The 17,585-nt window shown below is 36.8% G+C and overlaps 3 protein-coding genes across 4 annotated transcripts; 2 read left to right on the forward strand and 1 right to left on the reverse strand.

Moving 5' to 3' along the window:
- The first annotated feature begins 1,830 nt into the window (after window positions 1–1,830).
- Alg7 (Alg7 dolichyl-phosphate N-acetylglucosaminephosphotransferase) lies at window positions 1,831–4,829 on the forward strand. The gene is made up of 5 exons (XM_089635877.1): window positions 1,831–2,096; window positions 2,179–2,293; window positions 2,787–3,000; window positions 4,010–4,241; window positions 4,326–4,829. Exons 1-5 carry the CDS (start codon window positions 1,939–1,941, stop codon window positions 4,810–4,812), a joined length of 1,206 nt encoding a protein of 401 aa, XP_089492003.1. The 5' UTR covers window positions 1,831–1,938; the 3' UTR covers window positions 4,813–4,829.
- A 1,556-nt stretch (window positions 4,830–6,385) lies between these two features.
- Window positions 6,386–13,686, reverse strand: crp (transcription factor cropped). The gene is made up of 3 exons (XM_089635880.1): window positions 13,266–13,686; window positions 7,559–7,721; window positions 6,386–7,301 (listed from the first exon to the last, which is right to left on the reverse strand). Exons 1-3 carry the CDS (start codon window positions 13,352–13,354, stop codon window positions 6,402–6,404), a joined length of 1,152 nt encoding a protein of 383 aa, XP_089492006.1. The 5' UTR covers window positions 13,355–13,686; the 3' UTR covers window positions 6,386–6,401.
- Window positions 13,687–14,376: 690 nt separating this feature from the next.
- On the forward strand, window positions 14,377–17,317 carry Dpit47 (DNA polymerase interacting tpr containing protein of 47kD). Of its 2 annotated transcripts, none has more exons than XM_089635878.1 (4): window positions 14,377–14,801; window positions 15,505–15,698; window positions 15,858–16,243; window positions 16,824–17,315. In XM_089635878.1, exons 1-4 carry the CDS (start codon window positions 14,652–14,654, stop codon window positions 17,267–17,269), a joined length of 1,176 nt encoding a protein of 391 aa, XP_089492004.1. In that variant the 5' UTR covers window positions 14,377–14,651; the 3' UTR covers window positions 17,270–17,315. The 2 variants fall into 2 exon arrangements, with proteins under 2 accessions (XP_089492004.1, XP_089492005.1); XM_089635879.1 differs by having other exon boundaries at window positions 14,670–14,806; window positions 16,824–17,317.
- Window positions 17,318–17,585: the final 268 nt, after the last annotated feature.

Consider the following 17,585-nt stretch of genomic DNA (forward strand, 5'->3'; position numbering starts at 1 on the left):
AAATGCCAAATGGTTCAGTTAAAACAGGACTTCACTATGCTCTTTCAATAAAATGAATGTATTTATGTTTGATATCATATCATTAGTTAAAAATACTATGAATTTCGGCTGTCATGAAATAATTTTACGAAATCACCACTGCTGCTGGTAAATTGGCCGTGTTTTCATTTATGAAAACGGTTAGATATTATTTAATAACTACCTGTACCCCGCCACGCGTTGCTGTGGCTGAGTCTGTCTGTGTGGATAGATAAACAATAGAGCGTGTTGCTTTTACGTCCAACAGATGTCAATGCTTAAAAGTAAGGTATCACCTGTCGCATCTATACAATATAGGTAGGTATATTGTATAGATGCGAATTCGAATGCAACGTTCTGTCACAACTTTAAAGTAAGGTATCACCTGTCGCATCTATACAATATAGGTAGGTATATTGTATAGATGCGAATTCGAATGCAACGTTCTGTCACAACTTTAAAGCAATCGGTGAAGAACTTTTGGAGATTTAAGATTTTGAACAAACAAACATTTTTATTTATTTAGATAATTTTGATTTGGTTTACCTCTTCGTCATAATGTGCTCCCTGTATATTGTGTACTAATTCACATCTACCAAGTGAGTTTACAAAACTTACACCATTTTGTGCTCCTGGTACAAAATTAGGAGTTGATAGACCACCACACAACTTTGTCAACGATCATTCACATTCATACATAATACTCTTCTGTTATTCTGACACTTGACATGGCCCGACTCGAGTACTTGATTCACTTGATCGTGCCATGACTTCCTCGGGCCTCTCCGACTTCTACCTTCCAAATCATATATTTTCTCTCCGCACTCCATTCTTTGTTCATAATAATAATAATGCTTGGATAATTTGTATAGCGCCGTTTTTGTGCAAAATCACCTCAAGGGTTCTGTACAATAAATAATAATAATAATTGGATGACTTGCAAAGCGCCGTTTTTGTGCAAAATCACCTCAAGGGCGCTGTACAAACTTATAATACATTTCTACAGTGATCTACGTTATTACATAACTATTTATGGAGATTATATACAGTACAATACTTACCTGATAGGCCACTTGAGATTAACACTTAATTAATATTATCTAATTGTTTATTAGCGAAATTTAGATACAGGATTTAGGACATAATTGGAAAATTGAATGTAACTGGACTTTCTCTTAGGAATGGTATATTTAATTTAAGGGTACGACAACTTAAAAATGTAAGTTTTTAGTTTTACAAATATATAAAACATTTTCACAATGATCCATGTTATTATTAACTATAGGTATATGGAGATAATATTATACAGTACCATATTTACCTGGTAGGTCACTTAATAATCATTCGCTCTACTTGCCCAAACCATCTAAGATTCCCTTACAGTTTTATCTATTAGGCTTTCATCATCCTTGCATTCTTTCGGGATTTATTTATAATGACCGTTTATTTCAAATAATGGTTTCCTTGCCTCCATAAATGAACCAATCCCGTTCGAACTAAACTGAAATAAACCGACGCGACCCCGCGTCGTGCCGCGTCGCATCGCGCGTCACGTGACCATAGATATATCATTCCACACGACTGCACGCCACACACGCACACACCAAAGCATAAATAAACCCACCCACCAAAGCTTTGTAACTACTTATGGTGACCACCCGATACGATAATTATTTGGGACTAGAATTAATATTTTTTGAAAAATGGCTCTTTAGATATTAAATATAAAGACTATTTTTGCGTGTGCAAAATTACAATTTCTGAAGGACTCGCAGCAACAAATTTTGTACCAATGACAATGGTTTGCTCAACATGACGTTTGTAAACAAGTTTTGACACTTTGACACTATGGAGGTTGTGACACGTTCAAAAGAAATAAGCTGATGAATATAATTTATCCATTTCGTTAACAACAGAGCAATGATGGATTCAGATTCATTATTTCCTATCGGGGTATCTATTATTATGTCAATTGTTTCGTATTTTGTAACGTGCGATGTGATTTCAAGAATAAAACCTATGTTCCTCAAAGCCGACCTTTTCGGCATAGATTTGTGCAAAAAGAATAAGGATAAAATGTAAGTAATCCTCCTTTGTGATCCATTTATTATTATGTATAACTGTTGACATATGATATAACGTTTTTCAAAATGTTTTCAGACCAGAGGCTATAGGAGTTGTATCTGGATGTGTATTTCTAATAACTGTGTTCCTGTTCATACCAATTCCTTTTAGTAAGAATATTTTAAACATAGAAAGCTTTCCACACCATGAGGTAAGAATAAATCTTCACTGAATTTCAGTTATAATAGGTTAGAACAGCAGTTAAAAAATCGGTAAACTTGTCGAATTCCGCTGCACGTAAAAAGGCTCTTACTAAAAACAATACTTGATTTCAACATAATAACTAATAGACAACTAGGTTGGATTTTAAGTAAACATGAACAAAATATGTTTTTAGGGTGTTGGTTTGGGTTATTTTAATAATTTATGCGTATTTCCTAACCTTCAAATTAACTTAGATTGAAAAAAAAATTGAACTTTGAATCTTTCACCGTCACCCACGACATAAATAGTTATTTCTTGTAGTAATTAAGTTGAAACCAAGTGCTATTTAATTATTTTTTGCGTATTAAGCGTGCATCGAAATTTAACAAGTTTATCAAAATATCTAAAATAACATCTTTTGGACATTTTAGTGACATTTAATCTAAATAGTTTACTAGCCTGCTACCACACTGATAAACATAAACAATACTATGTTTTAGTTTGCAGAATTACTGGCGGCTCTGTTGTCAATTTGCTGCATGTTATTGCTGGGGTTTGCCGATGACGTCCTAGACCTACGATGGCGCCACAAACTCTTGCTTCCAACCGTTGCGTCCCTTCCTCTGCTGGTTGTTTACTATGTGAATATAAACTCCACAACTATCGTCGTCCCATTGCCTTTAAGAGAATTGTTCGGAAATTCAGTAAACATAGGTAAGGATTCGTTTGTACACACATATATATGCCGGCGTCTCCAGCGACCAAATGTTTTCAAAACATTGAATAAAAACAAAAGCATTGTGTCGGAGTCACAACGTTTTTTGTTTTCCATCAGTCACGCAAAACAAAAACATTGTGGTCCTGCCCCAATGTTTCATATTTGCACAAAAATTTGGTTAAATGTTGCGGTAATATTGTTGCTGGAGAGGCGGCTTAAGACTAACAGTAATTTTATTTTACCATCATTTTACTGGTAGCAGTGCGAAGTTATTTTTATAACAGGGCTCAGAATTTTTTTTTTCATATTTTCACATAGCCTATTAAGCTGTTTCCGTTTTAAACAATACTAAAATATTTCCATCTAAATGCTATTGAGATACTGACTCTCCGAAAAATTCAAAAGCATTTGTCGGTTTGCACTTTGACCTAGAATTTTTTTCCTCTGGCTTTACCCCTATCTGTGAATGGGATAATTCATATTCCACACACCTACCCTAATTGGGAATACCATAGAAAATATTTTGTCTGCGACACTTTTCCCATGTTTGTGAATATAATTATTCATATTCCACTCCCTTGACCCACACCACATACCTACCCCAAGGGGATACTATGGCCAAAATTTCACCTGCGGCGCTTTTCCATCTCTTTGAGAGAGTTGTAACTAATTTTCCACTCCCTTTGCTCTTCTCACTTACTCCAGTTGGGGATGTCATAGTTCCACAGGGTTCCGAGATTACAGAGGAATCTTTATGAGCAATTCTTTATATGAAAGAATTTTTTATTTGATCTTTCCAAACGCAAATAAACATTTCATAACCCCGAGAAACACCGGGTACACGTCAGCATGAATGTAAATATGTCTAGTTTACTCTGACTACTTCCTAGTTCCCTCCCTGTAAGCTCTATAAAAAAAATTAAGCTGCCCGACCCCCTCCCTAGCTTGGAAGCTGGCGACACCCCTGTCTATGTATATAATAACAATATTTACTTTCTCTTCTAGGATTTTTTTATTACATCTATATGGGAATGCTGGCCGTGTTCTGCACAAATGCTATAAACATTCTTGCCGGAATAAATGGCTTAGAAGTGGGCCAGTCTGTAATAATCGCTATCTCTATAGCAACTTTTAATATCCTCGAATTGCTTGGAGAGTCACATAAAGCGCACCAGTTCTCTTTATACATCATATTGCCTTACTTGGCCACGTCTTTGGGACTTTTAAAACACAATTGGTAAGTTAAAATCTGAATAGCAAGGAAAATTACATTATTAATAACCACTAATGTATTATTACTTACTATTAAAAAAAATTTCAGGTATCCATCGCAGGTGTTTGTAGGAGATACATTTTGCTATCTTTCTGGAATGACTTTTGCCGTTGTGGGCATACTGGGACACTTCAGTAAGACGACCATCCTGTTCTTCATTCCCCAGATCTTTAACTTCCTCTATTCATTGCCACAACTGTTCCACTTTGTGCCATGTCCGAGACACAGAATGCCAAACTACGTCTCAAAGATCGACAAATTAGAAGCAAGCCGCTTTAAGATTGTCAAACAAGACTTGAACATTTTGGGAAAATTGACAGTGTTTGTGATCAAAACGTTTAAGGTGGCAGATTACGAGGAAAAGGAAGATGTTATTATATGTAATAATTTAACAATCATCAACTTTGTGTTAATTCATCTTGGACCGACGCACGAGAGAAAGCTTACCGTGGTTTTGCTGTGTATTCAAGTCCTGGGATCACTTCTCGCTTTTGCCATAAGATATCCTCTCGCATCGTATTTCTACGATACGTAATACATATCATTCACATGTGCCTGTGAACTTTGAATTCTATACCAAAAATAGTGTACATATTCTAAGGATATTTCTTATATGTGTAGGTAGAAACTTTTTTGTTTTAAAAATTATATTTATAGAAAAAAAATTACCATTGATCACGTAAAAATTTATTTGCGAAAAATTTGTTTACAATTACAACAATGGTATCCTCGGAACAAATAATTATAATACTATCAGAAAACTGTCAATGGTAAAAATAAATTAAATTTATTGCGTGATTTAAAATTATTAATACCATTTTCATTTATTTTTAAGTCTTCAATACAAAATTTGTATACAATTTAATTTATAAACTGAAATGTTCAAGAAAATGCTGGCATTTTGTAAAAAGGTTTTAACAAACATTATTTGCAATAAAACAAGTCATGGGCTTTTAAGATATTTTAATGAAACCAGTCATAAGCATAAACTAAGTCTGCAGTCAATATCATACATTCTTGAGTCAAATTATAAAATTTAATTTTAAAAGCTAAATCGTGATTTACATAGTAATCCATGAAATGAATTTGTAAATTTAAGTAGCTGGTAAAATACTCGGAACATCGGGGGCCACTAGCACAAATGTAGTGACCCCCAAGTGTTAGCACAAAATAACAAATCTTCTGTCAAAGGCCCGACCCCCCATCAATCAACGCAACGTGGGGTCGGGGCAGGGCGGGGGTGATCAAACTATTTATTACTTATAAAATTAAATAAAAAAAATGGAATATTCTGTCTTTGACTCTTTCAGGGAGTGAGACCTTCTCGGTCTAGAGTTGAGCTATTCCACTCGCTTACTTGACTAGCGCCAATCGCACAATTTACTTAACCTTTCAAGTGAGTAATATGATACCAACTAACATGGGTGAACAAATATTTAATTTAAAATTTCACATAAATAAAACACATCAATAATAAATGTACAGATTATTTTCTTTCCATAAAATAGTAGTAAGCGACTGGGATAAGCACTCTGCACTCTGCACTCTGCACTCTGCACTCTACACTCCTTCTCTTCCACAGAATCTGTTTAGCTTCTCGAGACGTGACCATAAGGCCGTCCCTGAGAGAGTAAAGAAAGAATAACAAGGGGATATATCACAATATTTTGTTATAATTACCTACCTTTCCTTCAAACAACACCTAAACAAATCTCCCCATGTATATGTCAGTTTAACCTGACACCCGCCGCGCTTGACAGCTCAAATGCATTTCCTGGCGAGACTACTTTACCAACCGTAAACAAGTAGTAAGAACCGATATTGGGCGGCACGAGGCCAGGAATTAACCTACGTATATAGTAAAAGGGTACAAGCGCTATTATCGCAGAGCGGCCAATATGAATAGATATATCATAATAAATTTAAATAGTCATGATTCTGAATTATATGCGAAAACTAAAGTCAACACAAAATAAATATCAACGATCGTGTCCAAAGCGCACATTCCGAGTTCATACAAAACCAACAAGCCGACATTAATAGGAGAACGAGCGAGGCTCGGGCCGTGGGAATATCTCACGGAGTGACAAACAAGCAGCCGCTGCCATCCGGCTCTGGCGGCCATCACGAGTGTTTCACCACAATCACCCCCGGTCGGCTCTGCGGCCGGAACTGGAGGTAGTCGTTCATCTCCACTCGCAACAGGCGCTGGTCGGGCTTGTTGGTGAGTGCCAGTGGCAGCTCCTGCTGCGCCTCTCCAAACAGCTGGTCACCCTCCAGGTGCCGAATGGCCTCCACAATGGTCTCCAGGTTCTGGCGCGACGTGCTGGCCAGGTATAGCCGCGACGGCTCCGCGCCCGCTTCCTCGCCTACCACCTCCACCTTGACCTTGGGCTCCACCTTGATGGCAGCCTCTATGAGGGGGGCGGGGAGTGGCAGTGGCGTGGGCGAGCGTGGCGCATCCATCACCATGTTGACGGGACTCAGCGGCCGCACTGCCCCACCCTCGTTCTCCTCCAGCAGACACTCCTCCGAGGGACACAGCTCCTCCTCCAGGGGAGGTTCGGGCAGGAGGGTCACCATCTCGGCCAGTTCCTCACCCTCCTCTTCTACCTCTGTATCCATGACCTCGGTGTTTTCGTACTGGAGGGTGATCTGGTGAGACAAGTCTCGCAGGCTGTCGGGGTACATTTGGGATTCAAAGGTTCGCACTTGGTCTTCCAGCACAATCCGCAATTGTCGCTCCCGTTCCAGCTGGTGGCGAAGGTCTGTGATTTCGGAACTGGGGAGAGTGTTGGAATTTTCCACGACAGATATGATGGCCACTGATTCTGTAGTAACATTTTCCGGGAGGTCTTCGGGGATCTCTGCGAGAATGGCTTCTGTTTTTCGTTTCTTGATGGGAATGTCGCCGGCGTCATGCTGGTTGATTAGTCTTTTCAGCTGGCAGTTTTGGGAGAGGAGTCTTGTTTTCTCTTGTTCCAGGGCGTAGATGTATTCTGCGGTCTGCTGTAGTATTGCGGCCTGCCAAAACAACAATCCATTAAATTAGTTGGACAACACGCTAAGGTTAACCAATTATTTTACAAACACTATCATTTTCTTTGACACATGCGGTAGATGTACATTCAGTTGAAAAAAATTAGTAAGTAAAGAAAGTTATTTTCTATGTAACGTGATTTTTAAGTAATTTCTTTTGTTATCATGCTCCTGCGAGAAACAGTTATAATTCTCCAGTAATGTTTTATTGATTACTGTCTGTTAATAAAAAGGTGCTTTACCTTGCTGAGTTTCTCCCCCTCGTGGCGGGGCAGGAGGGTGCGGAGGGACTGGAAGCCGGCGTTGATGCTCTGCATCCGCCGCCTCTCATTGCTGTTGGCGATCTCCCGCCGTATTCTCTTCTCTGCCTCCATCGTGTGCACCACCTCTCCGTTGCTCCCCAATCTAGACAACACAAAAACACATCACAATGTCATCTAATTTTATTTGCTACTTCAAGAACGATGTCAAATGTGTGATTGTGATCAAAAATAGGGTACAATTATAAAGTTTAAAAATAAGAATGACTTTTAAATTATTTTTCTTTTGTATGTTGAATAATATTATTATTCAATTTTTAAAAAAAAAGTTATTTATAAACAAGTTCCGATGTGCAATTATTATTACGCTTGACAGCTGTTTCGCCTTATGAAAGCATTATCAACTGTCAAAATTGATTAATAATATTATTGAATAGATAAAGGAAAAAATTGTGTTTTTTTTTAAGGTTATGTTTATATCCAATAACTTAAAAACAGAAAATGGTTTTTTCATAATTGGAGATTTTCACTGCCAAAAGTACTATCGACATTTATTTTTGGGATATTTTGCCATATACTTCTTCTTCTTCAGCCAACGTATCGGACGGCATTAAGCTATTCGAAACATGGGCTAAAGGAGGAAGAAGTGCAACAAGGCATAATACCCCAAAAATAAATAAAGAAAATTTTCTATCTATCTATCTATCTGTATGCGTTGAATATTCGATTACATAAAAAATATGAAAAACAGAATGCTTGTAGTGTTTGAACAGAATGGTGTAAAATCAATCACACGTTTTAGAAAGAAAAAAAAATTGATTCCCATAAATGCATAATTTATTTAATTTCTCAATCCATGTCCCGTTCGTAGTTGGAGTAACATTTCATCACGTGATGGCATATTATTTTTCCAATACAGCACACTAGATAGAGACTAGAGTCTAAAATAGGTCAGAGATTCGCGGAAAATGTGGTATCATCCGTAGTCCGTACGATGGGCGAGTGCGAGTCTGGCGGGCGATATAATAACACGTCATGGGCGTGACGTCACTCGCCGGCATCAGCTGATGTTCGCGGGCGCACGCGACCCGCCCGCCCTCTGCCGCCCGCCCCCCGGCCCCGGACCAAATAATACTAGAATCACTACCGCCATCACCGCGGTGATCATCCGCGGCGCACTTAACGCCATCATTAATTATAATGCAGTCATCGGAATCCCAGATGCTTGCTATACATATATAAAACAGATTATTTAATTTAAAAAAAGCTTTCGCAATGTATCTTAACTTCAATCGATCAAATATTTTCAAATACCGAAATTCGTTCTTGAACAGATAATCAATTTCATTTTCCGGCCTCTGTGTTTCCTCCCTCCTACAACATGGGTCTCTTCAAGACTCAGGTTCACTCCTTCCTTTCCTCAGAAAGCATCCCCAAAGATGACATAGGCCCTTAGATTGGTATAGATAATAGTTCAAGATATTCTGTTTGACGATTAAAGAATAAATATATATTTTTTTTTGTTGAGGCTCAGGTCGGTTAACTATTAAACATATTTACTGTCTTTAATTGTTTTTATAACATTTTGTAATTACTTATAATGTTTATTCTTTATATTTCTTTGTCATTTATAAATATATTGTACAGGTGCAAATATTGAATCAACGACTAGAATTAATGGAACATTATTGGTCTAATAATGTAAATAATTGCTGTTTATGCTAAATATATAAATGACTGTTTGTTTCCTAAATAAATAAATAAAAATATTATGATATTTCTAGCGCAGACCCGCGAAAAATCACAGGTAGTAACTTTGAAAAATGGCAATTGAAATAATTTTCTTTAAAAAATAATATATCCATTTATAGGTAGGTGGAACATTATCGCTTGTCGGAATTCCCAAAAAAATTACTTACAATTTAAAAAAATGTTGACACATAAATTCAAAGCAAATCTGAGTGTTAGTTATTTGAACCCAGAGTTAGACATCAAGGAAATTAAACTGAGTTGATGAATTTAAAATATGGATTTCTACAAAATTATCAAAACAAAAAGATAGGATACCGCGCTTTCAGATTGCTTTAAAAAGTACAGTAAACGTAAACGCTCCCGACAAATTAAATTCTGTGAAACAACATTTAGAAATTGAAAAATATTTGTCATTAAATATCTTTTAAATTTATTGTTAATTTTTTTTTACATCAAACGATAAAGAGTGAAGTGACAATAACATTTTTCGTCTAATTAAATATGTTTTTAGTTTCGTGTAAAGTAGTTATTACAATTTACACGGTAAAAATCTTCGGTTTTTATCGTGTAAATTTTTTTATAATAATCTTCATCTGATTTCAAGAACTGTATTTTATTTTGAAATGCGTTCAAAAACAGCGAATTTATCTAAAATCGAATGTAATACGAAAATCTACATTCTAATAGTTCTCAGTATTTAGGGGTTAAATACTAATTTTAATTTTTTTAATTAAATCCAATTGAAGCTAATTAATAATTATAAATGAACGCAAGAGGCTCATCACGCACTCATCGCGTATTTCAGTAATTTGCGATAAAAATGCGAATAACAATAACACGTTGCGTTATCGACCGATACCAACACCGTCGAAGATAATCATTGCTACACAGCTGTTGACTGTTTACGTGTGGATTATAATAATAATGATACCATCATTATAAAGCCGAGAGATACCACTATTTTCAAGCGCCAAACTCTCACGAACGAGGACAGAACAAAGTACCTAAATAATAATAATATTATTCTTATTCATACAACATGATATGAATAAACTAAACGTAAGGTCTTAGGTAGGTATACAATACACCCGGAATGTTTGAATACAACACGATGTATCTGTAGTAGTTGTTAAAGTAGTATTAGTAATAGGCTTGCAATTTTGTTTACTGCCGCTGCATTCTCGACGGAAACTGGAGCGGGAAAAATTGATTTGGAACAAAGTGGTTTGTTATTGTTTTGAATTCTGCCGAAAACGGAGATTCGAATCGCTCCCAATGTTACGAAATGAAATTCAGAATATGAATGAATATAAGCGGTGATTTGATAAAAACAAATGAATCTAGTTTGCAGTAAATATTTCAACAAATTATAATTGTCTATCGGTATCGGGAGAACCGTGTCTTTGTCAGAGTGTAATGATAATAATATAGTGATTTGAAGATATTTACTTTTTCCGAAATAATCTATATTTTGTGATCCACAGGAGTGATTTTTGTAATCAGTCCCACAGAAGTGATTTTTGGACCACAACATATTGATTATTTCTGAAAGATTTTCAAATGAAACTTTAACCGTAGTTAGTTCTTTAGTAATGTCACAATTTAAAGCCACTTATGCCAATAATATAGTAAATATTTAACATGAAAATCGCGCTAACACAATTTGACCTGATTGGGGGGAATGGCCCAATTACGTTTTTACACTACGTTTATATTTGTGTTAGAATGTTTAACTTTCCGTATTGATTGGAGGAAACCAAACCGATTGAAATAAATCAGATAAAGTATTAATTATTATGGTATTATGAGGTTATTACATATTATTGAACTTCTCGGAAGGCGTATTATAATGTACATTATATTATATCCCTCGTTTGTAACTACTTTTAGACATTCTTGCGCTCAATCCAAGTTGTTAGAATTCCGATGACGCAATCTGGCGCCAAAAGGACTTCATTGACTGCGCCCACTGAATAGATAATGCATACTAGAAATAATGCCTTCCACGAAGACTTGAATGAAAACCGATGTCGCCCCTGATTTAGTGCGTTTTGGTTCTAGCCAATTTATCACGCGCTCTGTCTCCCTACACTTGCCTGACATCGTATATCACAATCCCATTTAAATTTCAAAATGATGATAAAACACAGCTCTGTATTTGAAATTTAAGCAAAGAATGATCAGACTTTTGGATAATGAAACACGCCCACACCCGCATTTCTTGTGTTATTCTATGAATGCGCCGCACACCTGATTTGAATTATGCATTTATTAAGGACGGGTTGTTTCGGAGAATTTGAATAATTCATCAAATTTCAACGTTCATTTTCGGGTTCTGTGAAAGACTTATTCAAGTTCTGTTTTTATATCATTGTAGGCTAGTTGCTTGACAAAACTGAAATAAAAACAGAACTTGAAAAAATCTTTCACAGAACTTGAAAATGAACGTTGAAATTTGATGAATTGTTCAGATTCTCCGAAACAACCCGTCCTTAGATTGATCTTATTTCTCTGATTGCTTTGCTTTTAACTGTGGGGGAAATCTCAGTACTGGTTTTCTTAGAGAATCTCTTGTTTAAAATATTAGTTATCTTGCTTTTAAAAATAAATTATATACCTATGCATGTGATTTGAGATTTCCAAAAGTATTTTCGTAATTCATTTTTGGGTTACTATGCCGTGTTGCGCTTCCTCCTTTTTAACGTTTCGGACAGCGTTACAGTGTCCGTCATCAGGAAAGGAGGACATCTGCCAAAATCACGACCAATCTAATACGAAATGTTATTGTAAAATTTCTACATAAAAAAGCAGAAGTAGAGAAACTGTGATTATCAAAAATTACCTCAATAATTATTAAATTAAAATACTATTACACTACATTAATTTGAACAAAAATTATTTTTTTTCGTTTGTGAATCGTAAATAATATAATACTAGTAAAAAAAATACTACAACCAAAATAATAATAGTATTGCCTATTAGATAAAACGGAATAATCTCGGAATTAGTAATAATAGTATTTGTAGCGAGTAGTGCGAGTGCGGCGAACAATACAAATACAAGGGAAAGAATGCAGTATTTGATAACACCGCAAAGCACATGGCAAAGGATGCGGGTCTCATTGTCGCACTCGGCTACTAGCTACTAGCGGGTACTAGGACAGAGAAGCAGAACCGGCATAACTAGTGCAATGTGCACCTGCTGAGTGCTGGGCCGAGTCATTCGCTTCGCTACTCGGCCGAGAGGTTTAGGCATGATTATTTTCACTGTTTCGCCCGAAACACTAGGCCGAGTACTAACTGTAGTAAGTAGTAATCACAATACATTAGCCGGGCACCCGACCGTATGCACTCGGGCATTGTCTCAGCTGGTGTAATTCCGGCCTCGAGTCAGCAGTGCCGAGTACAGTACAGCTACATGCAATAGCAACACGGGGCGCAGGCACGATGACTCGACTCCAACAGCCGACAGGCGGTTGGCGCCAAATAGTACCGGAGGCCGGGCGCGCGAATCCTACGTGTACCCGAGATAGGTATTTGCGTGTACGTACTACGGCTAAATTCATTCAAGAAATGGGCGTTATACTACGCTCGCTATGTAAACACACGGCGATTAGCCTTTATTGGAGTAATTCTACAAAAATTCGCGCAATTACAGGAATTCATCAGATTATGAAACACAGCCATAGCGCACATGTTTATGAATGACCTACGCTCACTACAAATACGGCAAAAGCCGATGTCTAAACATGGCGGCCCAACAGCTGACCAACAGACCGGTAATTAAACGCATTGCCAGGGCGTCAAATCCATCATTCTGGTGCATACAAACGTCCTATTAGTGTAACTTAACTTTTGGAAGGGCTTTTGCGAACATTTGAACAGGTGCATGTTATGGCAGAAAGACACGAGAGCGGTAGACCGCCGGGAAAACGTACCTGGAAATCCTATGATCCACACCGCCGCCCTCGCTGTCGTTGTAGTCGTCAATCTCTAAGAATTCGATGCCATTACCGAGTAATGACATAACTACGATGTATTTGCTTTTCAGTAGTCGTAATTTTTACACAAACGACAGTCAAATGAATCGCCACAGAGTCTCGACATGAAATTCACATAAGGGCCAGCACCCACAATGGCGGGAAACAACAATGGATCCAGTCAGATGACGCTTGTGTTAAAGTTTATCACTGGCACTGAATTACACGCTATAACGCGGCCGAACAGATATATTTAGTTCAAATATAATTAACGAACACGATTCACAGTGTTTTTCACTTAGTTTAGATCGAAGTTAACACAATTAACGAAATAAACATTAAGGCTACAATAGGCCCCACGCCATTGCATACACTAGAACCATAGATAAATCAGTTGTATTCACGGCGAAGATGGGTTACTCTTGCGAACTCGAATGAAACCGCATGGACAGTATATTCAAAAATGTTTTCGAGTACTTGCTTACAAAAAAGTAAATTAGGCGGCGTTCATATTTTTTTTGTGGATTGAAACTACAAAGAATAAAAATAAGATGTGAAATACATCGGTGTAATATTAATGTAAATATCCGTACTATTATCAGAGTTGGTGTGTTTTGAAAAATATGATTACGGCAAAAAGTTTTTCATTTCAAAGAAACACGTTTGAATATATTAATGTACACCGATAGTATCGAAAGTTTCAAAATAGTTTTTCGAACTAGTTTCGAACACCCGCCCGTCCATTTTCCCCCACAAATGCCCAAATATGCTAGAAGCGTAGCGGGCTTAATCAATTAACTCCTTTTAAATATATATTCGCAAGTCATTTGTTTCATTCTTCGGCATTCTAACAAATAGTAAATAATTATTAATTTAAATTATTTTTATATCCATTCAGCATACAAAAGCAAGGCCTCTCTTTAAAACGATTTACCTGAGTTATTTAGATATTGAAAAAATGATTTATTTTAAAATAATTATTGTAATATTTTATCCCGGGAGGCTCCCGGGATAATGTATCGATTATCGATCTAGCCGGACCCTGCTCTCCCCATCCCTAATAAAAACCATTCAAAAGTGGAAACATGGTGGAAACTAAACTAAAGTTTTTTAAATTCATTTATAGTTATTGATTTCGTGCAGTTTTATGAATAAATCTAAAAAATTTCGTAGCCTTCATGTTTTGTTTTTGGGCATACGGCAATTACTATTATTTATGGAATATCGCATTTCGCGTAGCACATGTTTTCCCTTACATCGCGATTTGACTTTGACATTTCATATCGGCGCTTGGTATCACTTGTTATAGTGTTATTGGTTTTATAATATCGATCTGCACAACTTATGATGGCTACTCCTGCTGCTCCTACTCCCAATATGTCAGACGAGGAGAGGTTGGCTCTCGCAGCCAAATTGGACAAAGAGTTGGATGACTTCATTGAAGGTTTGGAGAAGAAAAGATATACCGATGGCTGGCCGGAGGACCGTTGGGAGGTTAGGTGTGGACGATTTTATGAGCCATATTTAAAATGTATCGAATATTAGGATGCTATCACATTATTTAGTATTTCATTTAGGTAATTATTTACCTACGACTACCGTTTGAGAAAATATTCCGTACATGTTAGGTTAGGTTGGATTAGGTAGAATTAAATCACAAACCAGTCTATACAAACCTAGCGTAGCCCACAAACTACTTGAAAACTGGGATATAACTCTAAAGGGGACGCGAGCAGGCGTTATTAAAGGGGCAATTTTTTGTAGTAGTAAAAACGGTAGTCGTAGGTAAATATTTACCTTCATTTATATTGATTAGTTTCTGGGGGCTGAAATAACAATATAAATAAGTACAAGGAAAATGTTGTTAGTTAGGTCTACACTTATATGCAGGGCCGGCTCTGAGCAAAACGACGCCTGGCGCTAGTAAATACCTCAAGAGCGCTGTGTTAGGTATTAGGCTCCTTGGCAAGTCGAACCCGGAGCAGACTGCTCCAATTGCGTCTGCACAGAGCTGGCCCTGCTTATATGAAGCTAAAATCAAAATAATGTCTCAATCCTGCTGTTGAAAATTCCGCTGTAACCACATTCATCAGTGGTATTCACGATCAATAGCTAATTTTGTGATGATTTTTAGTATGTTTTCTATTTTTTTTTTAAATAAAGAATAATATTAAAACAATGTATTTTCGTGTTGCAGGAGGAAATGGACAAGCATCCTTTCTTCATGAAACAAGCCCCCAATTCAACAGATGTCCTCTCTCCATTAGCCGAGGGATTGCAGCGACTGAAATATGACCCTGATGAGAACACAGCCGTAGAGCTGGCAAGGAACTACAAAGAAGATGGAAATTTTAATTTCAAACACAAGAATTATAGACTTTCAATTATTGGGTACATTTTTTCCTTTTCTACTAATAACTAAGCAGGCAAACTTCTCATATTTTTATTTATTAACCGTTAATTAATCAATAACAATAATAGATTTCAAATATTTACAAAAAAATTATTTAAAATTTTCTGCTTTGTTGATTTGTTTTTAAATACTTGTAGCTATACTGAAGGCATAAAACAGAGATGCGACGACAATGAAGTCAATGCAAGTTTGTACAATAACCGTTCCGCCAGCCACTTCTTCCTGGGAAACTACCGGTCCTGTTTCTACGATTGTGAAAAGGCTCTCTCCTTCAAGCCAGAGTATCAAAAATGCATGGTCAGGGCTGCAGAATCTGCCCTGAAAATATCTGACTTCGATGCTTGCTTCAAATACTGCGATGAGATTCTGAAGCGCAATTTTGATAATAACACTGCAGTGAGGATCAAGCGGGAAGCTGAGAAGAAGAAGACGCTTTCAGAGAGGGATAAGAGGAAGAAGGAATTTGTTGAAAAGAAGAAGTCGGCTTATGAAGAAGAGATATTTAAAGCAATTGCAGCAAGAGGTATGACCACAATAATATTTTCTACTTCAAACTCATAGAATAAATTAACATTACAATTGATTGGATAGAGCAGTTTCCATTTCCAGCTGTATTTTTCGTTGACTGATTGATTTCATAAAGTAGGATTGTAGATTATGATTGTATGTACTGGCGAAAAATTGTCAGAAAGTCTTAAATTCTGAAGCAGCATTATTTACTTTATCACAACCGGAGTAGGGTATTTTCACTGTATTTTTTACTCTAAAAAATTACGATAATAAAGGTATTTTTATGTTAATAAATAAATTTTCTATAAAATGATATGCCACCAAAATGACATGTTCATTTTTATTTGTGAATTCGGCGGCGTTGACGTCATGCCATCTTACAAGACATTGGCGTTTTCTATGCCATAATGATTTGCAATTCTCAACCATGAGTAACAAAACATCAGGTTTTTTTTTAATATTTCTTTTTGCAATCCCGTAAATCCCGCACCGAAAAATCCTACAAATCCACCGGTTCAAATATGACAGAAATCCCGCAGGATTGCAAACCATGGCAGTGTTACCTTAATATTTATGCATCTATTCTTCAATAGGTATCAAGATGGAAAACAATGCAACATCGGACACCATGAGTCTGTCAGACTTGGAGCCAACATTCCCCGGTGTGGCGGATTCCCGCGTCCACCAAGATCCCTCCGGAGCAGATGAGCTTGTGTGGCCGGTCTTACTGCTCTACCCGGAATACAAGATCACGGAATTCATACAGCACTGTGCAGAGTCCTCAGTCCTGAAGGATCACCTGGTTCAGATGTTCGTAACTCCTCCGGAATGGGACAAAGAACGAACTTACAAGTTGGAGGACTTGAACCTGTATTACGAAGGAACCAAGAAGTTCACCCTGTTTAAAGTGGACATCAATAAAACCCTTCTGGACATCATGAAGGAAGACTATTTTGAATTAAGAGCTGGAACTCCGTCATTTATTGTCTTGGTAAAAGATAGCAAAGTGGAAAAATCATTCCTTCGATCATGCAGTTAAAAAATATATATTATAAAAAAACTATTTGTATAAATAAATCATTTAACCGCTTCTGTGCCAAGAGCGAGTTTACTCGCATTCTTGGACGTGCCCAGCAGGCCAGCCATAGAAAAATAGCGAGTTTACTCGCTCTTCTTTGAGCCTCTGTATCATACATAATGTCCCGTTTTTTTTTTTTTTTTTTTTTTCTTGAATATTGAATAAATTTGGTAAGTCATTTAAATATCCTTTCAAGGTGTAATGTTGTTAATTTATAAAAATAAGATTTAAAAATGATTTATTTCGATTAAAAATTCACGGCCTGCTGTGCACATCT

The sequence above is a fragment of the Hesperophylax consimilis genome, chromosome 9 (assembly GCF_061612785.1).
Source record: "Hesperophylax consimilis isolate HC1 chromosome 9, BYU_Hcon_1.0, whole genome shotgun sequence".
Lineage (NCBI taxonomy): Eukaryota > Metazoa > Arthropoda > Insecta > Trichoptera > Limnephilidae > Hesperophylax > Hesperophylax consimilis.